This window comes from Microcaecilia unicolor, chromosome 3 (genome assembly GCF_901765095.1).
Source record: "Microcaecilia unicolor chromosome 3, aMicUni1.1, whole genome shotgun sequence".
Taxonomy (NCBI): domain Eukaryota; kingdom Metazoa; phylum Chordata; class Amphibia; order Gymnophiona; family Siphonopidae; genus Microcaecilia; species Microcaecilia unicolor.
In genome coordinates, this window is record NC_044033.1 from 378,013,053 (window position 1) to 378,037,092 (window position 24,040).

The window sequence follows — 24,040 nt, forward strand, 5'->3', positions numbered from 1 at the left end:
TGTCAAGCATTTATTCGTCTACCTCCTCTCCTCCATGTCCAGCATCTCTCCTTCTCAACCTCCCCTCCCTGATATGTTCAGCATCTCCTCCCCCTCAAGATACTCAACATTTTCTTTTTCCTACTTCCCCCCACCAGAGATTTGCAGTATCTCCACTGCCCTACCTCTCCTTCCTGAGGTGTCCAGAATCTCCTCTTTCTCATCTCACCTCCCCCAAGGTATTCAGTGGCTTCCCTTCCATATCCCCTACAGTCAGCTTGTTTAAAGAAGCCTCACTAAATTTGGTGTGACATGCTCAAGTCCTGCTAGATCATACCCCCTCCGAAACAGGAAGTTTTTTTTTTTTTGGGGGGGGGGGAGGGGGAGGGGGAGCCTGGCAGGCTTTCAGCATGTGCTGATACTCAAGTGTCTACACTGGCTGTGATGGGTCTTCTTTAGACAAACTGCCTTGGTACCACCTTCCCCTCTTCAAACTGTGCTGCCCAAGGCAGATGCCAAGTCTACCTAGTGGTTGGATCAATCTGGCATGGGACAGCAAAATATACCACTGAGATATTCTTTGAAGGCCATATGCTGGAAATTACTTCCAGGCAAAATTATTTTCCAGTTTATTTAATAAGGATGAGAAACCAGCTAAGATATACAGGAGATGACATGTCCAGGGCTGGGGGTGGGAGGAAGGAAGGGAAGTATCTAAGTAAGGCAGATCATTTCCACCTTCACCTTGGCATGACAAATTTAATCTTGCCTTCCCTGCAGTACAAACCTTCATACTGCTGCATCTTTTTTTGGTGGTGGGTGGGTCAGGTAGGGGGTAAAGGGTAGGGAGGAGAATTGGATTGAAGACTGCTCAAAACCAAACTGCTAAATCAGCTCCTGCAGAGAAGAAGAGAGACATGATCTATTAACTCAGATCCATAACTGGCACTCTGAGTCCATCCTAGTTTTCTTCTGTATGGATTTGTATTAGTAATACTCCCCCCCTCAAAAAACAAAACAAAACAAAACAAAACATAAAAAGTCCCAGAGAAAGGCAATTAAAATAAGACCTGGCTCAAAGAGGCATTATAATACTCTAATTTATTTTCTATTCATTTCCTAATTGTTTCTCACTTTATTAGGTTATCAATAGAAATCAAACAAAATAAAACATTAAGAAACTCACTTTATTAGGAAAGGAATAGGAAGTAAAACAGAGAATATCATAATGCCTCTGTATCACTCAGTGGCACCTTGAGTACTGTGTGCAATTCTGGTCACTGCATTTCAAAAAACATATTATAGAACTGTAAAAGGTACAAAGAAGGGCAACTAAAATGATTAAGGGGATGGAATGGCTGTCATATGAGGAAAGGCTAAAGAGGTTGGGGCTCTTCAGCTTGGAGAAGAAATGACTGAAAGGGAATATGATTGAGGCCTGCAAAATCCTGGGTGGAGTAGAACGGGTAAATGTGAACAATCTTCTACTCCTTGAAAAATTACTAAAACTAGAGAACCCTCTATAAAGTTACATGGTAACAGTTTTAAATCAAATAGGAGAAAATATATTTTCACTCAATGAATATTTAAGCTCTGGAACTTGTTACTGGACGATGTGGTGGTAACAACAGTTAGCATTCTGGGTTTAAAAAAGATTTCGACAAGTTCCTGGAGGAAAAGTCCATAATCTGATATTAAGATAGACATGGGGAAGGCCCCTACTTATCCCTGGAATTGGTAGCATAGAATCCTACTACTCTGAAATTCTGCCAGATACTTGCGACCTGGATTGGCCACTACTAGAAGCAGGATACTGGCCTAGATAGACTATCGGTCTGACCCAGAATGGCTATTCTTATGTTCTTAAAGTGGATTTTGTATGTTGGTTGCATTTGTACTAGGCTGTTTAACTTAAGGATGTCAGAATTACCTCTCACCACTTTTTCGGCATAAACAAAAGAAATCCTACTTCAAATGACAACATAGGGCTTTTAACCATTCAAAGGCCAATTTAAAACAGTGGTGAAAACGGCACGGGCACATTGCTCTTTCCTACAACTGTCCTGGCAAACACTTCTCAGTGCAGAACCAGCCAGAGAGAAGATGCTCTACTCTTGAGGGGTGTTTTATTTTGTTTTGTATTTTTTTAAAATTATTTTTCAGTTAGAAATTTTATTACAAAAAGTGAACATAATTAAAATAAAAGTTAATGTTCGCAACATGTAACTGGCATCTGGAGATAGTGTGCCACACAAACCATAGGGCAACTAAACCAAAATGGGAAAGGGATGGTAGATGGACATGGCCCATCTTACCTATAAAACAGTTTTGTCTTTCCTTGCTCCTATCTCTGCCTATAGGATGACGATTAAACCTCAGTTCCCATCAACAGCAGACCATAAAATGACTGAAAACCCACCATGATTTGTTCTCTACATATGAAACCATGTTACAATGTACTTTTTCTGTAAATATATCTTGCAATGTAGAAATCCCTTCCCATCACAAACGAGGAGACAAACATAAAGCTTTGAGGGCTTGTGTTTCTGCAGAACTTACAACTACATCATTCCAAAGTGCTTATTCTTTTTGTGTCAATAAAGTTGTGAAATGTCGTAATCTTGTCACACAGCTAAGAGTCCAGTTTGGATGGGGTCCTCTTTTCTTCCAGAAGCATGTTTTATTGGCTAAGGAGGGCTGGTCATGGAGATGCAGAGTTTCTATTGTATTCCTTGTTGAAGGCGTGTAGAGGAGAATATTGTGTCAGTGGTGTTTACCAGATGCCACTGGATCTTCCTCCAGGAGGGGCGAGGATTCTGGCGGAGGCTCTTTTCGGGATGTGATCATCAATCTGAGCACCTAAAAGACAGAAGAGAGTCACTGAAGGGTAAGTTAATGAATAAGAAAAGAGATACAGTTCACTCATACAAGGACACAGAGCCTTTCACCTCTAGGACTTGATGGTTTGATATACCAGTGCAGAGATAAAGAACATGTCTGCTTCAGGACTGGATGGTGCACTGAATACCCTACTTCTCCACTCTCCTGATCACTAGTTGGTATCTGACCAAACTTAGTCATAACTTACAGTTATTACTATCAGTTGGCTGCCAGCTGGCCCATGAGAAGTGAGTCAGTGTTTTTTTTTTTGTTGCCATAGTTGAGCACCTACTGTCATAAACATGAAAGCTGCCTGACACCAACATCTTTTCTACAGGGGGATCCGTTATGCTTTAATGCAATTGGCTGAAATATTGTAATATTATCTTTATACCTCATTATGATTGACTAAAAGTTTTCCAGTCTTTGTAGAACTGTGCAACAAATTAGTACTGCAGTGTAGGAACAGAGGGCAAAGTATATTTCAAATGCACATTTTAAAAATAAAGCACCAAGCCTGGAAAACTAACATTTAACACTGTCACCCTGTCTTATAAAAGATGTTAGCGAGAGAGAGAGAGAGAGAGAGAGAGAGAGAAATCTTGTATCTATCTAGATATAAACAGACAGACAAGGAAAGCTTTTATTTTTTGTTTTTTTTTTCACTTAGAAACTTACCATCAAGTATCGCCTCATGGGCTACAAGAAACACCATAAAATCTAACGATCCTCATACATGAAAACTTTAGCCATTTTCTCCCTCTCCCTTTGAAACCTCCTGCTGGTGAGAGCTGTTGGCAACCCTGCTCTAAGGTTAATTTCTTTAGTATATTCTCCCACTGGCAGCAGTCACTCTTCATATATGTGAACATAAGAAGAGCCATACTGGGTCAGACCAATGGTCCATCTAGCCCAGAATCCTGTTTCCAACACTGGCCAATCCAGGTCACAAGTACCTGACAGAAACCCAACTACTGTAGTAGCAACATTCTATGCTACCAATCCCAGGGCAAGCAGTGGCTTCCCCATGTCTGTCTCAATAGCAGACCTGAGAGCACTGTGTCTCTAGTCAAATGGTTATTTTTTTTTGTGTGTTACATTTGTACCCCGCGCTTTCTCACTCATGGCAGGCTCAATGCGGCTTACATGGGGCAATGGAGGGTTAAGTGCCTTGCCCAGAGTCACAAGGAGCTGCCTGTGCCTGAAGTGGGAATCGAACTCAGTTCCTCAGGACCAAAGTCCACCACCCTAACCACTAGGCCACTCCTCCAGTGGACTATGAACTAGGTTTCAAATCTCACTGCTGCTTCTTGTGATCTTGGGCAAGTCATCTAACCCCCCAGTAAACTAAACTATACTAATACCAATGAATATTTATTTTAAGGAAACTCCTTCTGAAAGTGCATTTCCAGAAAAGAGACACTTCCAAATGATCAGAATACAGTTTTAAATAAAAGAATATGCATTTCACCTCACAAAACAATAAATTAGAGAATTAACAGAGAGTTCAGACATAGGGGAAATCACAACTTTCCAACAAACAAAAGAAAATTCTGTACAACCTCTATCCACTAGAAAGAGATGACATAAAAAATTTACAAAATAACCAAAACATGATCATCAAGTCTGCAGACAAAGGATTATGGACACATAAGTACATAGAAGAAAGGTACAGACAGCTTTCAAACTGTATACACTATAGGAAACTGACTGAGGAATCCATACAGGAATATATAAAACAACTGAAAAATCTTATCAAGACATTTCTAAAGTATAAACAGTCACATCTACATGCTATCTAAAATTCACAAACCTGGAAACCCCAGCAGACCAATCATATCTAGTATAAGTACACAAACAAATGAAATATCTGGGTTTATAGAAGGAATCCTTAAACCCCAGTACACAAGACAAAATCTCATACGAGACATCATAAACTTTCTGAACAAATTAAAAACCATCAAGCAGCTACCACCAGGCACTCTCCTGGTCACAGCAGATGTAAAATTACTCTATACAACACTCCCTATACAAGCTTCTATCATAGATCAACAATACACACTGGAAACAATCACAAAATTAATCAAATTCATCACAGCCCACAACTACTTCCACTTCTAGAATGACATCTATTTACTAATCATGCATACTGGTACAGGCATCAGGATGGTACCTCAATATGGCAACCTTTTCATGGCAAAACTGAAAAGGGCATTTCTGAATACATATCAGACTAAACCTTTTAAATATTACTGCATATTGATGATATTTTTGTGATTTGGATTGATGGAGAAGAGAATCTCAAACAATTTTACAATTCTTTTAATGCATCCTTCAATCAGATTCAAAATTGACCGCTCCAAAGCAGAAGTCAACTTTCTTGGCAACACAGTTTCTATCCACAGTGGCTATATACAAACATCTGTAGCAGAAACCAACTAACTGACAGATGGTAGCTATCTCCACAATTCCAGCATCCAACCCTCACATACAAAAAAGTCCAATATACACTTCCAAGCCACACGATACACTGCTTTAATCCAAATAAACACCTCAAAATCCTGAATCCTTCAAACAGAAAAACTACAACCCCAGAATAATCTCCAGGAAGCCTCTTCACACTCAAGGAAAACCTACTGCAGTACAAAGAAAAGAAAACCTCGGAGAGCATCCTCCTTATAATGACCTAGAATTTAGAGCTGGAAAAAAACAAGAAAAATCATAAAACACCTACAGCCACTACTCCAGGAGGATGAATTACTAAAAGAGATATTCCTAGCTCCTCCAGTGCTGACCTTCTGACAACCACCATATCTGAAGCAAAAATTAATGAAAAGCAAGCTCCCAACAGAAGTTCAGAAAGAAGAGAATGGTCCAAGTCCCTGCAATATATAAAGCATATCAAGTTGCAAATTGTGCCTACACATATCATAGGACATTGCAATTTAACACGAGGGAAAGACAGTTAACTTAAAGGGACCCTACTCATGCTCTCCCTCAAGTGTAAAATATGTTATCCAGTGCAGAAACCTCCTCATTCTATGACATGAGTGACTAAATGTACATGTCATTTGTGCACTCAGATTACAGAATACGAACACTTACATATGCGAATGATGCAGATTAGTGTGTAAGTTGCTAGTTGGATGCTATGCGCTATTTGAGAAGCTTACCGCATAATTTGCATAGCAAGCATACGCAAGGGGGGCAGTGTTCATATAGGGAGGCCATGGGCAAGGGCGGCCCAAGACAATCTGCCACCTGAGGTGAGGAATGAGCTGCCGCCCCGGCTCCTCCTTCTCCACCCGCCATGATCTGATATCGCCCCCTTCCTTCCCCAACCCCCCCTTCCTTGAATTTACCTTTTCTTGTTTTTCAAAAGGCAGGGGCAGCAGTTCCCACGGGCTGCCCTGCTGCCGGTCCCGGCCCCTTCTCTCTACTGCGGCCCACCTCCGAGGAAACAGGAAATGATGTCAGAGGTGGGCCGCAGTAGAGAGAAGGGGCCGGGACCGGCGGCAGAGCAGCCCATGGGAATTGCTGCCTCCACCTTTTGAAAAACAAGAAAAGGTAAATTCAGGGAAGGGGAGTTGGGGAAGGAAGGGGGGAGATGTCAGATCATGGCAGGGAAGCTTATGGGAATCACTGCTGCCGCTGTCACAGCCGCCTTTTAAAAAAACAAGAAAAGAAATGGTAAGTTCGAAGAAGGGGGTTGGGGAAGGAAGGGTGGGGGGTGATTCCGCCTCAGAAGAGTGCCGCCTGATCAGGTGGCCTAATGATAGGGCTGCCACTGGCCATGGGCATCTCCCACAATTATGCACACATCATAGAAGTGTCTCATTTAGACACCATAGAAACGGCATGTCTAATATAGTTATGTAAATGTGGACTTATGGTATTTTAGAACAGAATTTGAGCGCCCAGATCCTGATATAGAATTTACACTTAACACCTAACTTTTGGTGCACTTTATAGAAGTACCCCAAAATATGAAGAAGGGTGCTATTTTGGGGAGATGGGCCACACGTCAAAAGACAAGAATCATCTCAAACAGGCACCAAAGTGGAATGGAGGATTGGCCCACTGGTTAGTGCGGAAGGGGTTCAATTCCTGGGGCTGCCTGACAGTCAGCAGTGGGTTGAGATCCTGGAGATCCAGGTTCGATTCCCTCTGCAGCTCCATGTGACCCTGGGCAAGCCACTTAGCCCTCCATTGCCCCAGGTACAATATGTAGCTTAGATTGTGAGCCCATTAGGGACAGTACAAAGTACCTGTAATAGAAATTGTAAACCACATAGTCACCTCAGGGATTACTTATGGCATATCAAATGCTAAAAATAAATTAAAAAAAAAAAACACAGAACAAACCAAGGTGACACCACTGTAGCTGAACATTTTTTTTGGGACCAGAACACTTCATCAATGACCTTTTGGTCAGATACAAAGAGGAAATTTTAAAACAACCCATGACCATAAGGCTTTTGAAGTTAAAATGATGAAAATACTTTGACACCAATAAGAAAAGGACTTAAAGATCTGGGTTTCCTAGCATACTACTTTGTTACCTTCTGATCACCCATCCATCTCTCTCTCTGTTTCTCACCCCCCCTAATTTTCCCCTTGAGACTGCCATCGGAATGCTTTTTCCTTTTACTTATACATTGATATTTGTCACCTTTTGCTCATATTGTCCTGACCTGAGCTAGTCAAAAAATGTATTTAGTCCAATAAAAAAGTATCATATTCTTTTTTTGTTTTATTTCTGTTTATTAATAATCAAAATGAAAGGGCATGTAACTTTCATTTTGAAAACTGCTGAAGGAACAAGCACCCATGAGAAAAGCAAGTATTTGCCAACTGAAAGGACACATGTAGGACAGACAGTGAAAACTTGGTGGTAAAGGGGCCTTTGGGCTGGTGATATCTTTGGCTGTTGAGACTGAACTGGAGTTGCAATGTGAGAAAGGGGAGATCTGGGATCTGCTTTCTCCACCTCCCATGGTCACATCATCTTTAAGTGCCTAGCTGGAATAAGAGCATACCTTTACTGTAGTAAGTGGGCATGCCGCATGAGCAAAGAGCTTTCCTATGATTTGACTACTAGAAAATGCTTTTCAGAAGTGTTAAATTTTCCTGGAATTTGTAATTATTGGTATCTAAGTTGTTTTATGTTTTATCTAATACTCTGCTGAGCTGTGCTGTTGAAGATGGGCTGGATATGATAATAATTATTTGAGTTTTTGAAGACTTCTGTGGATCATATTCTACTACTACTACTTATCATTTCTAAAGCGCTACACACTTGAACATGAAAAGACAGTCCCTGCTCGACAGAGCTTACAATCTAATTAGGACAGATATATTCCTACTTGAGCCACTCTTCTAATTATCTTGTCAACAGAGAATGATGATTTATTTGTTACATTTGTACCCCACATTGTCCCACCTATTTGCAGGCTCAATGTGGCTTACATAACACCGTAAAGGCGTTTTCCAGTCGGTTGAGAACAAATATAAGGTTGAATTGTGGTCGAATGAGGGATGAGGATTTTGTGGTCAAAAATTATACCCTGTTGTGTCCATATTATCACAAGTTGGAAAGATGGGTCTTGCCATAAAAAAATTTGATATGATTTACTGGACATTATCTTAAATCTATGCTGATTGTTTGGATCAGGGGTAAGTGCAGAATGTGGTTGGATTTTAGTAAGGTTTTTGACACTGCTTCACACAGTAGGCTCATAAATAAATTCAGAAGAGTAGAGGTGGGTCCAAAAGTAGTGGAACCAGAAGCTACTGGTAATGGAAGTCACAGTAAGGAAATGAGTGGAGTCACCAGTGAAGTGCCTCAGAGGTTAGTCCTGGATCCAGTTGCGTTCAATACTTTTCATAGTGATAGAGTAATGGATAGGAAAGATTTATTGACACAAAGATCAGAAATGGTGAATATTTCATATGGAGTAGAAAAAAATGAAGAATCATCTAAGAATATTTGAGAAAAGGTCAAGAGTTTTGTGATTACTTTTTAATACAATAAAGTGCAACATCATGTATTTAACGTGCAGAAAGCCAAGATGGCGGTACTTGATTGACAACAGTATTTGATGTGCAGCAAGCAGGAGGGACCTTATGATGGTCATATATTGTGACTTCAAGGTAGCAAACAACCTTTAATATGTGCAGTGACTGAGTACCCACTCGCTCTGCGCCTGAATTAGCTTGCTGCACACAGACAAGCTCCTCATATGTCATTCAATTGAACATACAATTTAACTTCACTTTAGCCATCCATCTATTTATCCCAATTGACTTTGTACTACCCTCTTGTCCTTTCTATATATCTCAACTGCACTTGCACTCTCAGCTACATATTAAGATGTTCAATTATATAGTACAAACAACATTAGCATCATATCTATATTCTAATGAATGCTTATTAGGTGTTTCATTACTATTGTACTGACATCATGATTATCATAACTACGTTATTTGAATGTTCTTCCATACAGCGAATGCTACATACCTGTAGAAGGTATTCTCCGAGGACAGCAGGCTGATTGTTCTCACTGATGGGTGACGTCCACGGCAGCCCCTCCAATCGGAAACTTCACTAGCAAAGGCCTTTGCTAGTCCTCGCGCGCTCATGTGCACCGCGCATGCGCGGCCGTCTTCCCGCCCGAACCGGCTCGTGTTCGTCAGTCCCATAAGTAGCAAACAAAGCAAGGGAAGACACAACTCCAAAGGGGAGGCGGGCAGGTTTGTGAGAACAATCAGCCTGCTGTCCTCGGAGAATACCTTCTACAGGTATGTAGCATTCGCTTTCTCCGAGGACAAGCAGGCTGCTTGTTCTCACTGATGGGGTATCCCTAGCCCCCAGGCTCACTCCAAACAACAACCATGGTCAATTGGTCCTCGCAACGGCGAGGACATACAGTGGTGGAAATAAGTATTTGATCCCTTGCTGATTTTGTAAGTTTGCCCACTGACAAAGACATGAGCAGCCCATAATTGAAGGGTAGGTTATTGGTAACAGTGAGAGATAGCACATCACAAATTAAATCCGGAAAATCACATTGTGGAAAGTATATGAATTTATTTGCATTCTGCAGAGGGAAATAAGTATTTGATCCCCCACCAACCAGTAAGAGATCTGGCCCCTACAGACCAGGTAGATACTCCAAATCAACTCGTTACCTGCATGACAGACAGCTGTCGGCAATGGTCACCTGTATGAAAGACACCTGTCCACAGACTCAGTGAATCAGTCAGACTCTAACCTCTACAAAATGGCCAAGAGCAAGGAGCTGTCTAAGGATGTCAGGGACAAGATCATACACCTGCACAAGGCTGGAATGGGCTACAAAACCATCAGTAAGACGCTGGGCGAGAAGGAGACAACTGTTGGTGCCATAGTAAGAAAATGGAAGAAGTACAAAATGACTGTCAATCGACAAAGATCTGGGGCTCCACGCAAAATCTCACCTCGTGGGGTATCCTTGATCATGAGGAAGGTTAGAAATCAGCCTACAACTACAAGGGGGGAACTTGTCAATGATCTCAAGGCAGCTGGGACCACTGTCACCACGAAAACCATTGGTAACACATTACGACATAACGGATTGCAATCCTGCAGTGCCCGCAAGGTCCCCCTGCTCCGGAAGGCACATGTGACGGCCCGTCTGAAGTTTGCCAGTGAACACCTGGATGATGCCGAGAGTGATTGGGAGAAGGTGCTGTGGTCAGATGAGACAAAAATTGAGCTCTTTGGCATGAACTCAACTCGCCGTGTTTGGAGGAAGAGAAATGCTGCCTATGACCCAAAGAACACCGTCCCCACTGTCAAGCATGGAGGTGGAAATGTTATGTTTTGGGGGTGTTTCTCTGCTAAGGGCACAGGACTACTTCACCGCATCAATGGGAGAATGGATGGGGCCATGTACCGTACAATTCTGAGTGACAACCTCCTTCCCTCCGCCAGGGCCTTAAAAATGGGTCGTGGCTGGGTCTTCCAGCACGACAATGACCCAAAACATACAGCCAAGGCAACAAAGGAGTGGCTCAGGAAGAAGCACATTAGGGTCATGGAGTGGCCTAGCCAGTCACCAGACCTTAATCCCATTGAAAACTTATGGAGGGAGCTGAAGCTGCGAGTTGCCAAGCGACAGCCCAGAACTCTTAATGATTTAGAGATGATCTGCAAAGAGGAGTGGACCAAAATTCCTCCTGACATGTGTGCAAACCTCATCATCAACTACAGAAGACGTCTGACCGCTGTGCTTGCCAACAAGGGTTTTGCCACCAAGTATTAGGTCTTGTTTGCCAGAGGGATTAAATACTTATTTCCCTCTGCAGAATGCAAATAAATTCATATACTTTCCACAATGTGATTTTCCGGATTTAATTTGTGATGTGCTATCTCTCACTGTTACCAATAACCTACCCTTCAATTATGGGCTGCTCATGTCTTTGTCAGTGGGCAAACTTACAAAATCAGCAAGGGATCAAATACTTATTTCCACCACTGTAACTGAGATTGACCTAAAAAATTTACCAACTAACTGAGAGTGCAGCCTGGAACAGAACAAACAGGGCCCTCGGGGGGTGGAGTTGGATCCTAAAGCCCAAACAGGTTCTGAAGAACTGACTGCCCGAACCGACTGTCGCGTCGGGTATCCTGCTGCAGGCAGTAATGAGATGTGAATGTGTGGACAGATGACCACGTCGCAGCTTTGCAAATTTCTTCAATAGAGGCTGACTTCAAGTGGGCTACCGACGCTGCCATGGCTCTAACATTATGAGCCGTGACATGACCCTCAAGAGCCAGCCCAGCCTGGGCGTAAGTGAAGGAAATGCAATCTGCTAGCCAATTGGATATGGTGCGTTTCCCCACAGCCACTCCCCTCCTATTGGGATCAAAAGAAACAAACAATTGGGCGGACTGTCTGTTGGGCTGTGTCCGCTCCAGGTAGAAGGTCAATGCTCTCTTGCAGTCCAATGTGTGCAGCTGACGTTCAGCAGGGCAGGAATGAGGACGGGGAAAGAATGTTGGCAAGACAATTGACTGGTTCAGATGGAACTCCGACACAACCTTTGGCAAGAACTTAGGGTGAGTGCGAAGGACTACTCTGTTATGATGAAATTTGGTGTAAGGGGCCTGGGCTACCAGGGCCTGAAGCTCACTGACTCTACGAGCTGAAGTAACTGCCACCAAGAAAATGACCTTCCAGGTCAAGTACTTCAGATGGCAGGAATTCAGTGGCTCAAAAGGAGGTTTCATCAGCTGGGTGAGAACGACATTGAGATCCCATGACACTGTAGGAGGCTTGACAGGGGGCTTTGACAAAAGCAAACCTCTCATGAAGCGAACAACTAAAGGCTGTCCTGAGATCGGCTTACCTTCCACACGGTAATGGTATGCACTGATTGCATTAAGGTGAACCCTTACAGAGTTGGTCTTGAGACCAGACTCAGACAAGTGCAGAAGGTATTCAAGCAGGGTCTGTGTAGGACAAGAGCGAGGATCTAGGGCCTTGCTGTCACACCAGACGGCAAACCTCCTCCACAGAAAGAAGTAACTCCTCTTAGTGGACTCTTTCCTGGAAGCAAGCAAGATACGGGAGACACCCTCTGACAGACCCAAAGAGGCAAAGTCTACGCTCTCAACATCCAGGCCGTGAGAGCCAGGGACCGGAGGTTGGGATGCAGAAGCGCCCCTTCGTCCTGCGTGATGAGGGTCGGAAAACACTCCAATCTCCACGGTTCTTCGGAGGACAACTCCAGAAGAAGAGGGAACCAGATCTGACGCGGCCAAAAAGGAGCAATCAGAATCATGGTGCCTCGGTCTTGCTTGAGTTTCAACAAAGTCTTCCCCACCAGAGGTATGGGAGGATAAGCATACAGCAGACCCTCCCCCCAGTCCAGGAGGAAGGCATCCGATGCCAGTCTGCCGTGGGCCTGAAGCCTGGAACAGAACTGAGGGACTTTGTGGTTGGCTCGAGATGCGAAGAGATCTACCAAGGGGGTGCCCCACGCTTGGAAGATCTGGCGCACCACTCGGGAATTGAGCAACCGTTCGTGAGGTTGCATAATCCTGCTCAACCTGTCGGCCAGACTGTTGTTTATGCCTGCCAGATATGTGGCTTGGAGCACCATGCCGTGACGGCGAGCCCAGAGCCACATGCTGACGGCTTCCTGACACAGGGGGCGAGATCCGGTGCCCCCCTGCTTGTTGACGTAATACATGGCAACCTGGTTGTCTGTCTGAATTTGGATAATTTGGTGGGACAGCCGATCTCTGAAAGCCTTCAGAGCGTTCCAGATTGCTCGTAACTCCAGAAGATTGATCTGCAGATCGCGTTCCTGGAGGGACCAGCTTCCTTGGGTGTGAAGCCCCTCGACATGAGCTCCCCACCCCAGGAGAGACGCATCCGTGGTCAGCACTTTTTGTGGCTGAGGAATTTGGAAGGGACGTCCCAGAGTCAGATTGGACCAAATCGTCCACCAATACAGGGATTTGAGAAAACTCGTGGACAGGTGGATCACGTCTTCTAGATCCCCAGCAGCCTGAAACCACTGGGAAGCTAGGGTCCATTGAGCAGATCGCATGTGAAGGCGGGCCATGGGAGTCACATGAACTGTGGAGGCCATGTGGCCTAGCAATCTCAACATCTGCCGAGCTGTGATCTGCTGGGACGCTCGCACCCGCGAGACGAGGGACAACAAGTTGTTGGCTCTCGTCTCTGGGAGATAGGCGCGAGCCGTCCGAGAATCCAGCAGAGCTCCTATGAATTCGAGTCTCTGCACTGGGAGAAGATGGGACTTTGGATAATTTATCACAAACCCCAGTAGCTCCAGGAGGCGAATAGTCATCTGCATGGACTGCAGGGCTCCTGCCTCGGATGTGTTCTTCACCAGCCAATCGTCGAGATATGGGAACACGTGTACCCCCAGTCTGCGAAGTGCCGCTGTTACTACAGCCAAGCACTTCGTGAACACTCTGGGCGCAGAGGCGAGCCCAAAGGGTAGCACACAGTACTGGAAGTGACGTGTGCCCAGCTGAAATCGCAGATACTGTCTGTGAGCTGGCAGTATCGGGATGTGCGTATAGGCGTCCTTCAAGTCCAGAGAGCATAGCCAATCGTTTTGCTGAATCATGGGTAGAAGGGTGCCCAGGGAAAGCATCCTGAACTTTTCTTTGACCAGATATTTGTTCAGGGCCCTTAGGTCTAGGATGGGACGCATCCCCCCTGTTTTCTTTTCCACAAGGAAGTACCTGGAATAGAATCCCAGCCCTTCTTGCCCGGATGGCACGGGCTCGACCGCATTGGCGCTGAGAAGGGCGGAGAGTTCCTCTGCAAGTACCTGCTTGTGCTGGAAGCTGTAGGATTGAGCTCCCGGTGGACAATTTGGAGGTTTTGAAGCCAAATTGAGGGTGTACCCGTGCCGGACTATTTGGAGAACCCACTGATCGGAGGTTATGAGAGGCCACCTTTGGTGAAAAGCTTTTAACCTCCCCCCGACTGGTAGGTCGCCCGGCACTGATACTTGGATGTCGGCTATGCTTTGCTGGAGCCAGTCAAAAGCTCGTCCCTTGCTTTTGCTGGGGAGCCAATGGGCCTTGCTGAGGCGCACGCTGCTGACGAGAGCGAGCGCGCTGGGGCTTAGCCTGGGCCGCAGGCTGTCGAGAAGGAGGATTGTACCTACGCTTGCCAGAAGAGTAGGGAACAGTCTTCCTTCCCCCGAAAAATCTTCTACTGTAGAGGTAGAAGCTGAAGGCTGCCGGCGGGAGAACTTGTCGAATGCGGTGTCCCGCTGGTGGAGCTGCTCTACCACCTGTTCGACTTTCTCTCCAAAAATATTATCCGCACGGCAAGGCGAGTCCGCAATCCGCTGCTGGATTCTATTCTCCAGGTCGGAGGCACGCAGCCATGAGAGTCTGTGCATCACCACACCTTGAGCAGCGGCCCTGGACGCAACATCAAAGGTGTCATACACCCCTCTGGCCAGGAATTTTCTGCACGCCTTCAGCTGCCTGACCACCTCCTGAAAAGGCTTGGCTTGCTCAGGGGGGAGCACATCCACCAAGCCCGCCAACTGCCGCACATTGTTCCGCATGTGTATGCTCGTGTAGAGCTGGTAGGACTGAATTTTGGCCACGAGCATAGAAGAATGGTAGGCCTTCCTCCCAAAGGAGTCTAAGGTTCTAGAGTCCTTGCCCGGGGGCACCGAAGCATGCTCCCTAGAACTCTTAGCCTTCTTTAGGGCCAAATCCACAACTCCAGAGTCATGAGGCAACTGTGTGCGCATCAGCTCTGGGTCCCCAAGGATCCGGTACTGGGACTCGATCTTCTTGGGAATGTGGGGATTAGTTAGAGGCTTGGTCCAGTTCGCCAGCAATGTCTTTTTTAGGACATGGTGCATGGGTACAGTGGACGCTTCCTTAGGTGGAGAAGGATAGTCCAGGAGCTCAAACATTTCAGCCCTGGGCTCGTCCTCCACAACCACCGGGAAGGGGATGGCCGTAGACATCTCCCGGACAAAGGAAGCGAAAGACAGACTCTCGGGGGGAGAAAGCTGTCTCTCAGGAGAGGGAGTGGGATCGGAAGGAAGACCCTCAGACTCCTCGTCAGAGAAATATCTGGTGTCTTCTTCCTCTTCCCACGAGGCCTCACCCTCGGTGTCAGACACAAGTTCACAGACCTGTGTCTGCAACCGTGCCCGACTCGACTCTGTGGAGCCACGTCCACGATGGGGGCGTCGAGAGGTAGACTCCCTCGCCCGCATCGGCGAAGCTCCCTCCGCCGACGGAGCCCTCCTGGGAGGCGACGGCAGCCGGTACCGCACGCGGCACCGATGCCGGAGACCTCACCCCGGGCGATGGACCAGCCGGCGCCACGCTCGACGGTACCGGTGGCGCAAGTACCGCCGGTACCGGAGGGGTAGGGCGCAACAGCTCTCCCAGAATCTCTGGGAGAACGGCCCGGAGGCTCTCGTTCAGAGCGGCTGCAGAGAAAGGCATAAAGGTCGATGCAGGCGTCGACGTCAGAACCTGTTCCGGGCGTGGAGGCTGTTCCGGGCTGTCCAGAGTGGAGCGCATCGACACCTCCTGAACAGAGGATGAGCGGTCCTCTCGGTGCCGATGCCTACTGGGTGCCGACTCCCTCGGCGACCCAGAGCTCTCGGTGCCGACACGGGAAGGAGACCGATGACGATGCTTCTTCGACTTCTTGGAACGAAGCATGTCACCGGAGCTTCCCGGCACCGACGAGGAGGACGTAGAATCCAGCCGTCGCTTCCTCGGGGCCGAGGCCGAAGGAGGTCGGTCTCTGGGGGGCTGTACCACAGGATACCTCAGGGTAGGGGGAGACCCACCCGAAGGCTCACCGCCACCAGCAGGGGAATGGACAGCCCTCACCTGCACTCCAGACGAAGCACCACCGTCCGACGACATCAGCAGACGAGGTCCCGGTACCACCGACGTCGACGCAGCTGTCCGATGTCTCAGCGCCGATGCAGAGGGCCGATGCCTCGATGCACTCGATGCACTGGCGGCCGAGGATGAAGGTCTGGACGCTGAAGACGTCGATGCACTCGATACCCCCGGTGCCGATGTCGACGAAGAGCCCGAGAACAAAACGTTCCACTGGGCCAATCTCGCTACCTGAGTCCGCTTTTGCAAAAGGGAACACAGACTACAGGCCTGCGGGCGGTGCCCAGCCCCCAAGCACTGAAGACACGACGCGTGCCTGTAAGTGAGCGAGATGACCCGGGCGCACTGGGTGCACTTCTTGAAGCTGCTGGGAGACTTCAATGTCATGGGCGGAAAAATCACGCCGGCGAGATCAAAAGTCGAAATGGCGGAAAAGGCACCACAAAAACAAGGGGAAGAAAACTTCGACCCGAGGCCTAAAAGCGGCCTACCCCGACGACGAAAGAAATCTTACCGGGGCGAAAAAGCTGGAAATATCGGGGGAAAAGAGACCGAAGAGTCCCTTTCCACACACAGAATGTTTTTTTTTTTTTTTTTTAACACGAAGAGAACGTGCGAGGTCGACTTTGCGGGGCACGACACGGCGAAAACACGACCATACCGAGCGCGGACAAAAGAAGACTGACGAACACGAGCCGGTTCGGGCGGGAAGACGGCCGCGCATGCGCGGTGCGCATGAGCGCGCGAGGACTAGCAAAGGCCTTTGCTAGTGAAGTTTCCGATTGGAGGGGCTGCCGTGGACGTCACCCATCAGTGAGAACAAGCAGCCTGCTTGTCCTCGGAGAATGTCTATTATGGTATCATTTCTGTTGTACTGACACTTATTATATTTCTAGAAACATAGAAATATAGAAAAATGAAGGCAGATAAAGACCATATGGCCTATCCAGTCTGCCCACCCACTCCATCTACTCTCCCTTTCACTCCCTTAGAGATCCTATGTACTTGCCCAAGCTTTCTTAAATTCAGATACAGTTTTCGTCTCTACCATCTCCACTGGAAGGCCATTCCACAAATCCACCACCCTTTCCGTAAAGAAATATGTCCTCAGGTTACTTCTGAGTCTGTCCCCTTTCAACCATATCCTATGCCCCCCTCATTCCAGAGCTTTCTTTCAACTGAAAGAGACTCGCCTCCTGTGCATTTATGCCATGTAGGTATTTAAACATCTCTACCATATCTCCTCTCTCCCATCTTTTTTCCAAAGTATATATATTGAGATCTTTAAGTCTGCTCGCATAAGCTTTATGATGAAGAGCACTGACCAGTTGAGTGATCCAATGTTGCAGAGTAGTTTGTGAGGTTGTTAGTTATTGCACCTGATCTTCAAGATCTGACACACATTGGCAATGGGTCATAAATCTGTTTTCTATCTGTTAACCAGTTTTTAATCCACAATAGGATACTGCAGGGGATCTGGGCCCCCAGGCAATAAGGGTCATGGGCCCTCCCCTCCAACTTCCCATCTGACAGATTACTGGCTCTGCATCTGTTATTTCTAAAACACACTTTAGACAAAAACCTGATGTAGAAATATACAAAATATTAAATCATGCTAATGATGCATCCAGGGTATACATTTGGAATGATCTGCATGATGTTTTGCTTTCTAAATTCTGCTGAGGATAAACTATTTTTTATTTGGACACACCTGATGGATAATGCTCACATATGTGACACACTGCATACATGACCCTCATGAACCTTTGGTCTGACACAGTATAGCAGTTCTTATGAGTTAAATGCTTTGCATCCACAAAAATCCGACCTCTTACCAACAACAGATGCAGATCAGAACTAGAAAATTTCTCCATGGAAGTCACCAAATCAAAAAACATATTCTGATTCTCATGTCATCTGAAGAGCAGCAACATAAATCTCTCCACTTCCAGACACATTATGAAATACAAAACCTGAAAATGATCCTAACAACGTAAATGTAGCAAACATGTCATATGACATGAGCACTAATCCTATGATTCAAACTGCAAGAACCCTACCTATGAATAGGATTTACTACAACTGTTGGTAGCAGCATTTGTGTATGCTTCAAAACGATAACTTTAGTGTGAGGAAAATGAAAAACCTTCAATCTTCACTTTAATTTGGTTCCCTCTCTTCCTGTCTGTTTGTTTTTCTTTTTGTACAGTGTATTAAATAACATTACATTATATTCTGTTTTATATCCTGCTACTACCATCAAGTTCTAAGTGGGTTACATATAACAAACTGGTCACTGCATCTCAAAAAAGATATAGTGGAATTAGAAAAGGTACAGAGAACGGTGATGAAAATGATAAAGGGGATGGGAGGACTTCCCTATGAGGAAAGGCTAAAGCAGCTAGGGCTTTTCAGCTTGGAGAAAAGGCAGCTGAGGGAAGATATGATAGAGGTCTATAAAATAATGAGTGGAGTGGAATGGGTAGACGTGAATCGCTTGTGTGCTCTTTCCAAAAATACTAGGACTAGGGGGCACGCAATGAAGCTACAAAGTAGTACATTTAAAATGAATCGGAGAAAATATTTTTTCACTCAATGTATAATGGAACTCTGGAATTCGTTGCCAGAGAATGTAGTAAAAGTGGTTAGCTTAGTGGGGTCTAAAAAAGGTTTGGATGGCCTCCTAAAGGAAATGTCCATAGACCATTATTAAAATGGACATGGGGAAAATCCACTACTTAATTCTAGAACAAGCAGCATAAAATGTATTGTACTGTTTTGGGATCTTTCCAGGTACTTGTGACCTGGATTGGCCACTGTTGGAAACAGGATGCTGGGCTTGATGGACCTTCGGCCTGTCCTAGTATGGCAATACTAATGTACTTATAACAAGAGAGCCAGGACATTCTCCTATGATATTATTAGCTAAAGATGATAATCAAGAGGTAAATTTTCTAAACAGAATAGTCTTTAGACTTTTTCTAAAGGACAGATATGAATGAGAAGAAGAAAGCTGTACTATAAGGTCAGCCCATCCTATAAGAAGTTTCCAGGCATATCATCAGTTTCAGACTGCAGCCTATATATAGGGAGGGAAAAACTTAAACAAGTTAAAACAAACCCTCCACCAGTACCAATTTGTGGAGAAATGCCAGCTGGTAATCCCAAACTAGACCAATATACAGTTGTATAGTATAAGCAAAACAATGAAATAAGGGATGTAAAAAGAGTCTCAAAATTAATATACAGTCTAAATACATATGCATGCAATATCAAAAAAGCAAAACCTTAGTTCCTCTATAAAGTGGAGTTTCCATATCCAGCCAGTCTTTAACATTCATTGGCTGAAAATCCAACAGACTTCTCACTCCTGATAGGAATACCATCACCATCACTCCAAGGACTATTAATTCTATTCTCAATATACATTTATCCACCACATAGTGTCAGCCTTAATAGTCTGCCTTGACAAGGGCCTCTTGTTTTGCAAGAACGCTGCATCAGGAGAGGTAGAACTCTCAAACATCCAGTCTGACGTTTCAGTATTTTACATAAGTACATAAGAGCATAAGTATTGACGTACTGGGACAGACCGAAGGTCCATCAAGCCCAGCATCCTGCTTTCAACAGTGGCCAATTCAGGTTACATGTTGATGAGAGCAATCATTGAATCAGGGGATGTATAGCCACTTTTGGATATTTGTTTTTTTGATTTATTGTTGGCTATCTTCTTTTTCTATATTGATCTTGATGGGTAAGCGAAATCACCCATTATTATTGTATTACTCAGTTTGTTATTCCCTTATTTCTGCTAACATATTTACGTCTATCTGTTCGTTCTGGTCAGGTGGACAGTAGTACACTCCTGTCACTATTCTTTTTCCCTTTACACATGGAATTTCTATCCGTAAGGATTCTAAGGTGTATTTTGTTTCCTACAGAAATTTTAGTCTATTTGATTCAACACCTTATTTAATATATAACGCTACCCCTCCACTGCGATGTAATTTGTAAGCTGATGTGACAATGTCCCATTGCTTATCTTCCTTCCACCAGGTCTCTGAGGTGCCTATTATATCTATCTATTCTAACTATTTTATAGGCTTCTGGCATTTGCATAGGAGGCAACTTTTTAAAATGATTGGGGGTGCTGAAAATTTTTTTTTAACAGGTGGTGCATTCCCCCCTCCCCTCCACCTCCTCACCCCCTCGATTCATATCCATCAATTCTCCTCTCTCCCCTGACCTCTCCTCCAATCTTATCCAGCAATTCTCCTCTCTCCCCCTCCCCTCTCATCCATGTCCAGCAAATTCTCCTCTCTCTCCCCTGCCCTCCCCTCCCTCCATTCATGTCCAACAAGTCTCATCTCTCCCCTACCCTCCCCTCCATGTCCAGCGATTTCTCCTCTCTCCCCTCCATGTCCAGCAATTTCTCCTCTCTCTCCTTCCCTCCATGTCCAGTAACTCGCCCCAAACACCACCTGCCCCTTTTCAGCCCCCTCTCCTCCGAGTTCCAGGCTCCCCCTCTCCTCCGAGTGCCATCCCAACCCCAGCCCGACCGCTTCTCCCACAACAGTCCTCCGTCCTCGCCTTCCTGCCCCCCCAGAATTTAAAACTCATCTTAACTTGCTCGGTCCCGGCAGCAGTGAAAGGTGAGCAAGCTCTGCTTCAGCCTTCTGTTCTCTCTCAGCTCTGGTCCCGCCCTCGCAGAAACAGGAAATGAGGGCGGGACCAAAGCTGAGAGAGAACGGAAGGCTGAAGCCGAGCCTGCTCACCTTTCACTGCTGCCGGGACCGAGCGAGGTAAGATGAGTTTTAAACTCTGGGCGACAGGAAGGCGAGGACAGAGGACTGTTGAAGGAGAACAGGGCGGGCGGGTTAAAATATCGGGGGTGCTCGAGCACCCAAAGCACTTACGGAGTCTGCGCCTATGGGCATTTGTATACAGACACTTCAAACAATGTTTTTTTTATTCCTATTAACATCCTGTTCAGCAATTGACAGTGATAATTTGCAGTCAATCAAGTCTGTCTGCTCTTTATTTAAAGACATCCAGTCTACTATGGCCTTTACTGCAACCTCACTATTGGGATGCTCTATCTTCCCTGTTATGGTGATATCCTTCAAAGATACCTTATTCTGAACCATGTGCTTTTGAGCAACTGTTAGCCTTCCTCTAGTTTCTAGTTTAAAAGCTGCTGTATCTCCTTTTTTAAACGGTGATGCCAGTAACCTGGTTCCACCTTGGTTATGGTGGAGCAAATCCATCTGGAATAGGCTCTCCCTTCCCCAGAATGTTGTCTGATACTGCTGCATAAAGTCCATGCAAACTTCAGTCTGTTTCTGTGCTAAATCTTCTCATGGATGGGGTTAATTTTATAAAGTTTTTTTTTCTGTCTGTAAAGCAGGTTTTATATGTGGAAAAGGTCTTCTAGAAATGTATGCAGCCATGTTTGCACATCGAAAGTCAGGCTTAATTTTACACAAACTATTCTTCATCGCTCCCAAGGGAAAGGAGATAGTCTGGGTGGAGTGGAGGCAGAGTTATGATATACACACATATAAAGAACAAAATACATGCATACATACAAAGAAGTGTATAAATTTGTACAGTGTTTGTACAGCGCTGCATACACTTTGTAGCGCTCTAGAAATGTTAAATAGTAGTAGTAGTAGAAGTGTATAAATTTACATAATCTTTGGAGAAGATATAATCTGTGTGCTTTTGGGAAATATTTGAGGTGACGGTTTTATAAAGGTACATTGGCACAGATGCCTTTTGGGACTCCCTAGCTGGCTGCTATAAAATTACTCTACTAATGCAGTCCAATAAGACAGTGCTTAATGTCAGGGTGCACTGTAAATAAAAACATCAGCAGATTTAAAAATGGAGTCCTCCCCCTTTACATCCCATGTGCTTCAAAGCCGAACTAGCAATTATTATTATATTATTGATTAGATAGTGTGAGATGACATTACAGCTGCCCTTCTGCAGTACCCAAAATGCTGATTTCTACTGCTTTCCTTCCTCAAAGAGTTCCCAGTACTCAGGTAGTGGCCACTCTTACCGGAGAGGCTGAAGCCGGACTCATGGAGGTCCCTCATGCCCCCGTGTCGAGTGGAAGGTCGAATGGGGGTGTCTGCTAGTGGGCTTCCTGTCTCTTTTTTCCCAGCATGCACCACCACAGCTACATCTCCCAGGTAAGGGGTCCGATCCACTCCCTTTACGCTTAAACTCTAATATTGGAAAAAGAAAAAAAAAGGTACAGGTGGCACCATATTATTGATTTAGTCACCTTTACAGGCTTGATATTCTAGCACTAACAGGGTAATTCTATGAAGTAGGTGTTAACATTTACATGCTGAATATTTGCATAAATGTTTACAATGCTAGCATAGGTGCACACATGCATGTAAATGCCAGTATCAGGGACATTTTCGAAAGAGAAGGGCGCCCATCTTCCGACACAAATTGGGAGATGGGCGTCCTTCTCTCAGGGTCGCCCAAATCGGCATAATCGAAAGCCGATTTTGGGTTTCCTCAATTGCAGTCCATCGCTGGCCCAGCATTGAATATCGAGGAATTCTTTCGTCAGCGACGATCTGCATTTTTAAAAATGCTGACCGCCGGCCACTGAATATCAGGGGGCAACTGTTTATTTCAATAAGATTTAACACAGTACAGCCATGGATTATTCATATTCAAATTTAAATCGCTACTTCGCCGAATATGAATAATGTGTTTGGGGAACTATTTGGGGCCAAATCAAATTGAATATGGATTATTGAAAGCTCAGTCAGTCGTAAGTGATGGCCCAACCTATTCCACTGGGCACCAGGGGCTTAGCCAGACACCTAATTTTGGGTGGGCCTGGGTCCAAGATGGGTGGGCAGAAGAACTCCATTTGTCCCACAGGTGATTTGGTCTCTCGCCTGCATGCTATATGGTATCTCGAACATCCCCCCCCTCTCCTACATACCTTTGAAATAGATTTTCACCAGCAGCGAGCAGCAACTAATACACACTGCTCATGTTGGCCCCACAGCCTTCCCTCTGATGCAACTTCCGGTTTCCGTATAGGCAGGAATACATCAGAGGGAAGGCAGTGGGGCTGGTGCGAGCAGTATGTTTCAGTCGCTGCTCAATGCAGGTGAAGATCTGGTATTTACAAGGTATGCAGGAGGGACACTTATGTACTTATTGGGAGTTTTTGGCTGGTGGGGCTTGGGGATTCCTGCCAGCCACATCATAGGTGTGCTGCTACGGCCCACCCTTGGCTACGCCACTGCTGGGCACGCTAGACCCATGGAGGGGTATTTTCAAAGGGGACGTCCACATTTCGATTTGGACGTCCTTGCAAAATGTCCCAATGCAGGGGCGGGGAAACCTGTATTTTCGAAACAAGATGGATGTCCATCTTTCGTTTCGAAAATACCGTCAGGGACGTCCAAATCCTTAAATTTTGTTGTCCTTAGAGATGGACGTCCCTAGACATGGACGTTTCTGATTTTCAGCGATTTTTGAAACCAAAGATGTCCATGTCAGAAACGACCAAATGCAAGCCATTTGGTCATGGGAGGAGCCAGCATTTGTAGTGCATTGGTCCCCCTGACATGCCAGGACACCAACCGGGCACCCTAGGGGGCACTGCAGTGGACTTCATAAATTGCTCCCTTACCTTGTGTGTTGAGCCCCCAAAACCCACTACCCACAACTGTACACCACTACCATAGCCCTTACAGGTGAAGGGGGGCA

At 45.5% G+C, this 24,040-nt stretch overlaps 1 protein-coding gene across 4 annotated transcripts in view; it reads right to left on the reverse strand.

Moving 5' to 3' along the window:
• Window positions 1–2,211: 2,211 nt before the first annotated feature.
• Window positions 2,212–24,040, reverse strand: part of DPYSL5 (dihydropyrimidinase like 5) — a 209,394-nt gene continuing 187,565 nt past the window's right edge. For all 4 annotated transcript variants that reach the window (XM_030198630.1, XM_030198627.1, XM_030198628.1 and 1 more), the window contains exons 12-13: window positions 22,353–22,521; window positions 2,212–2,838 (exon numbers count right to left, since the gene is read on the reverse strand). In XM_030198630.1, the coding sequence (XP_030054490.1) occupies window positions 2,753–2,838; window positions 22,353–22,521 (255 nt within the window). In that variant the 3' untranslated portion in view covers window positions 2,212–2,752. The remainder of the gene's footprint in view (window positions 2,839–22,352; window positions 22,522–24,040) is intronic.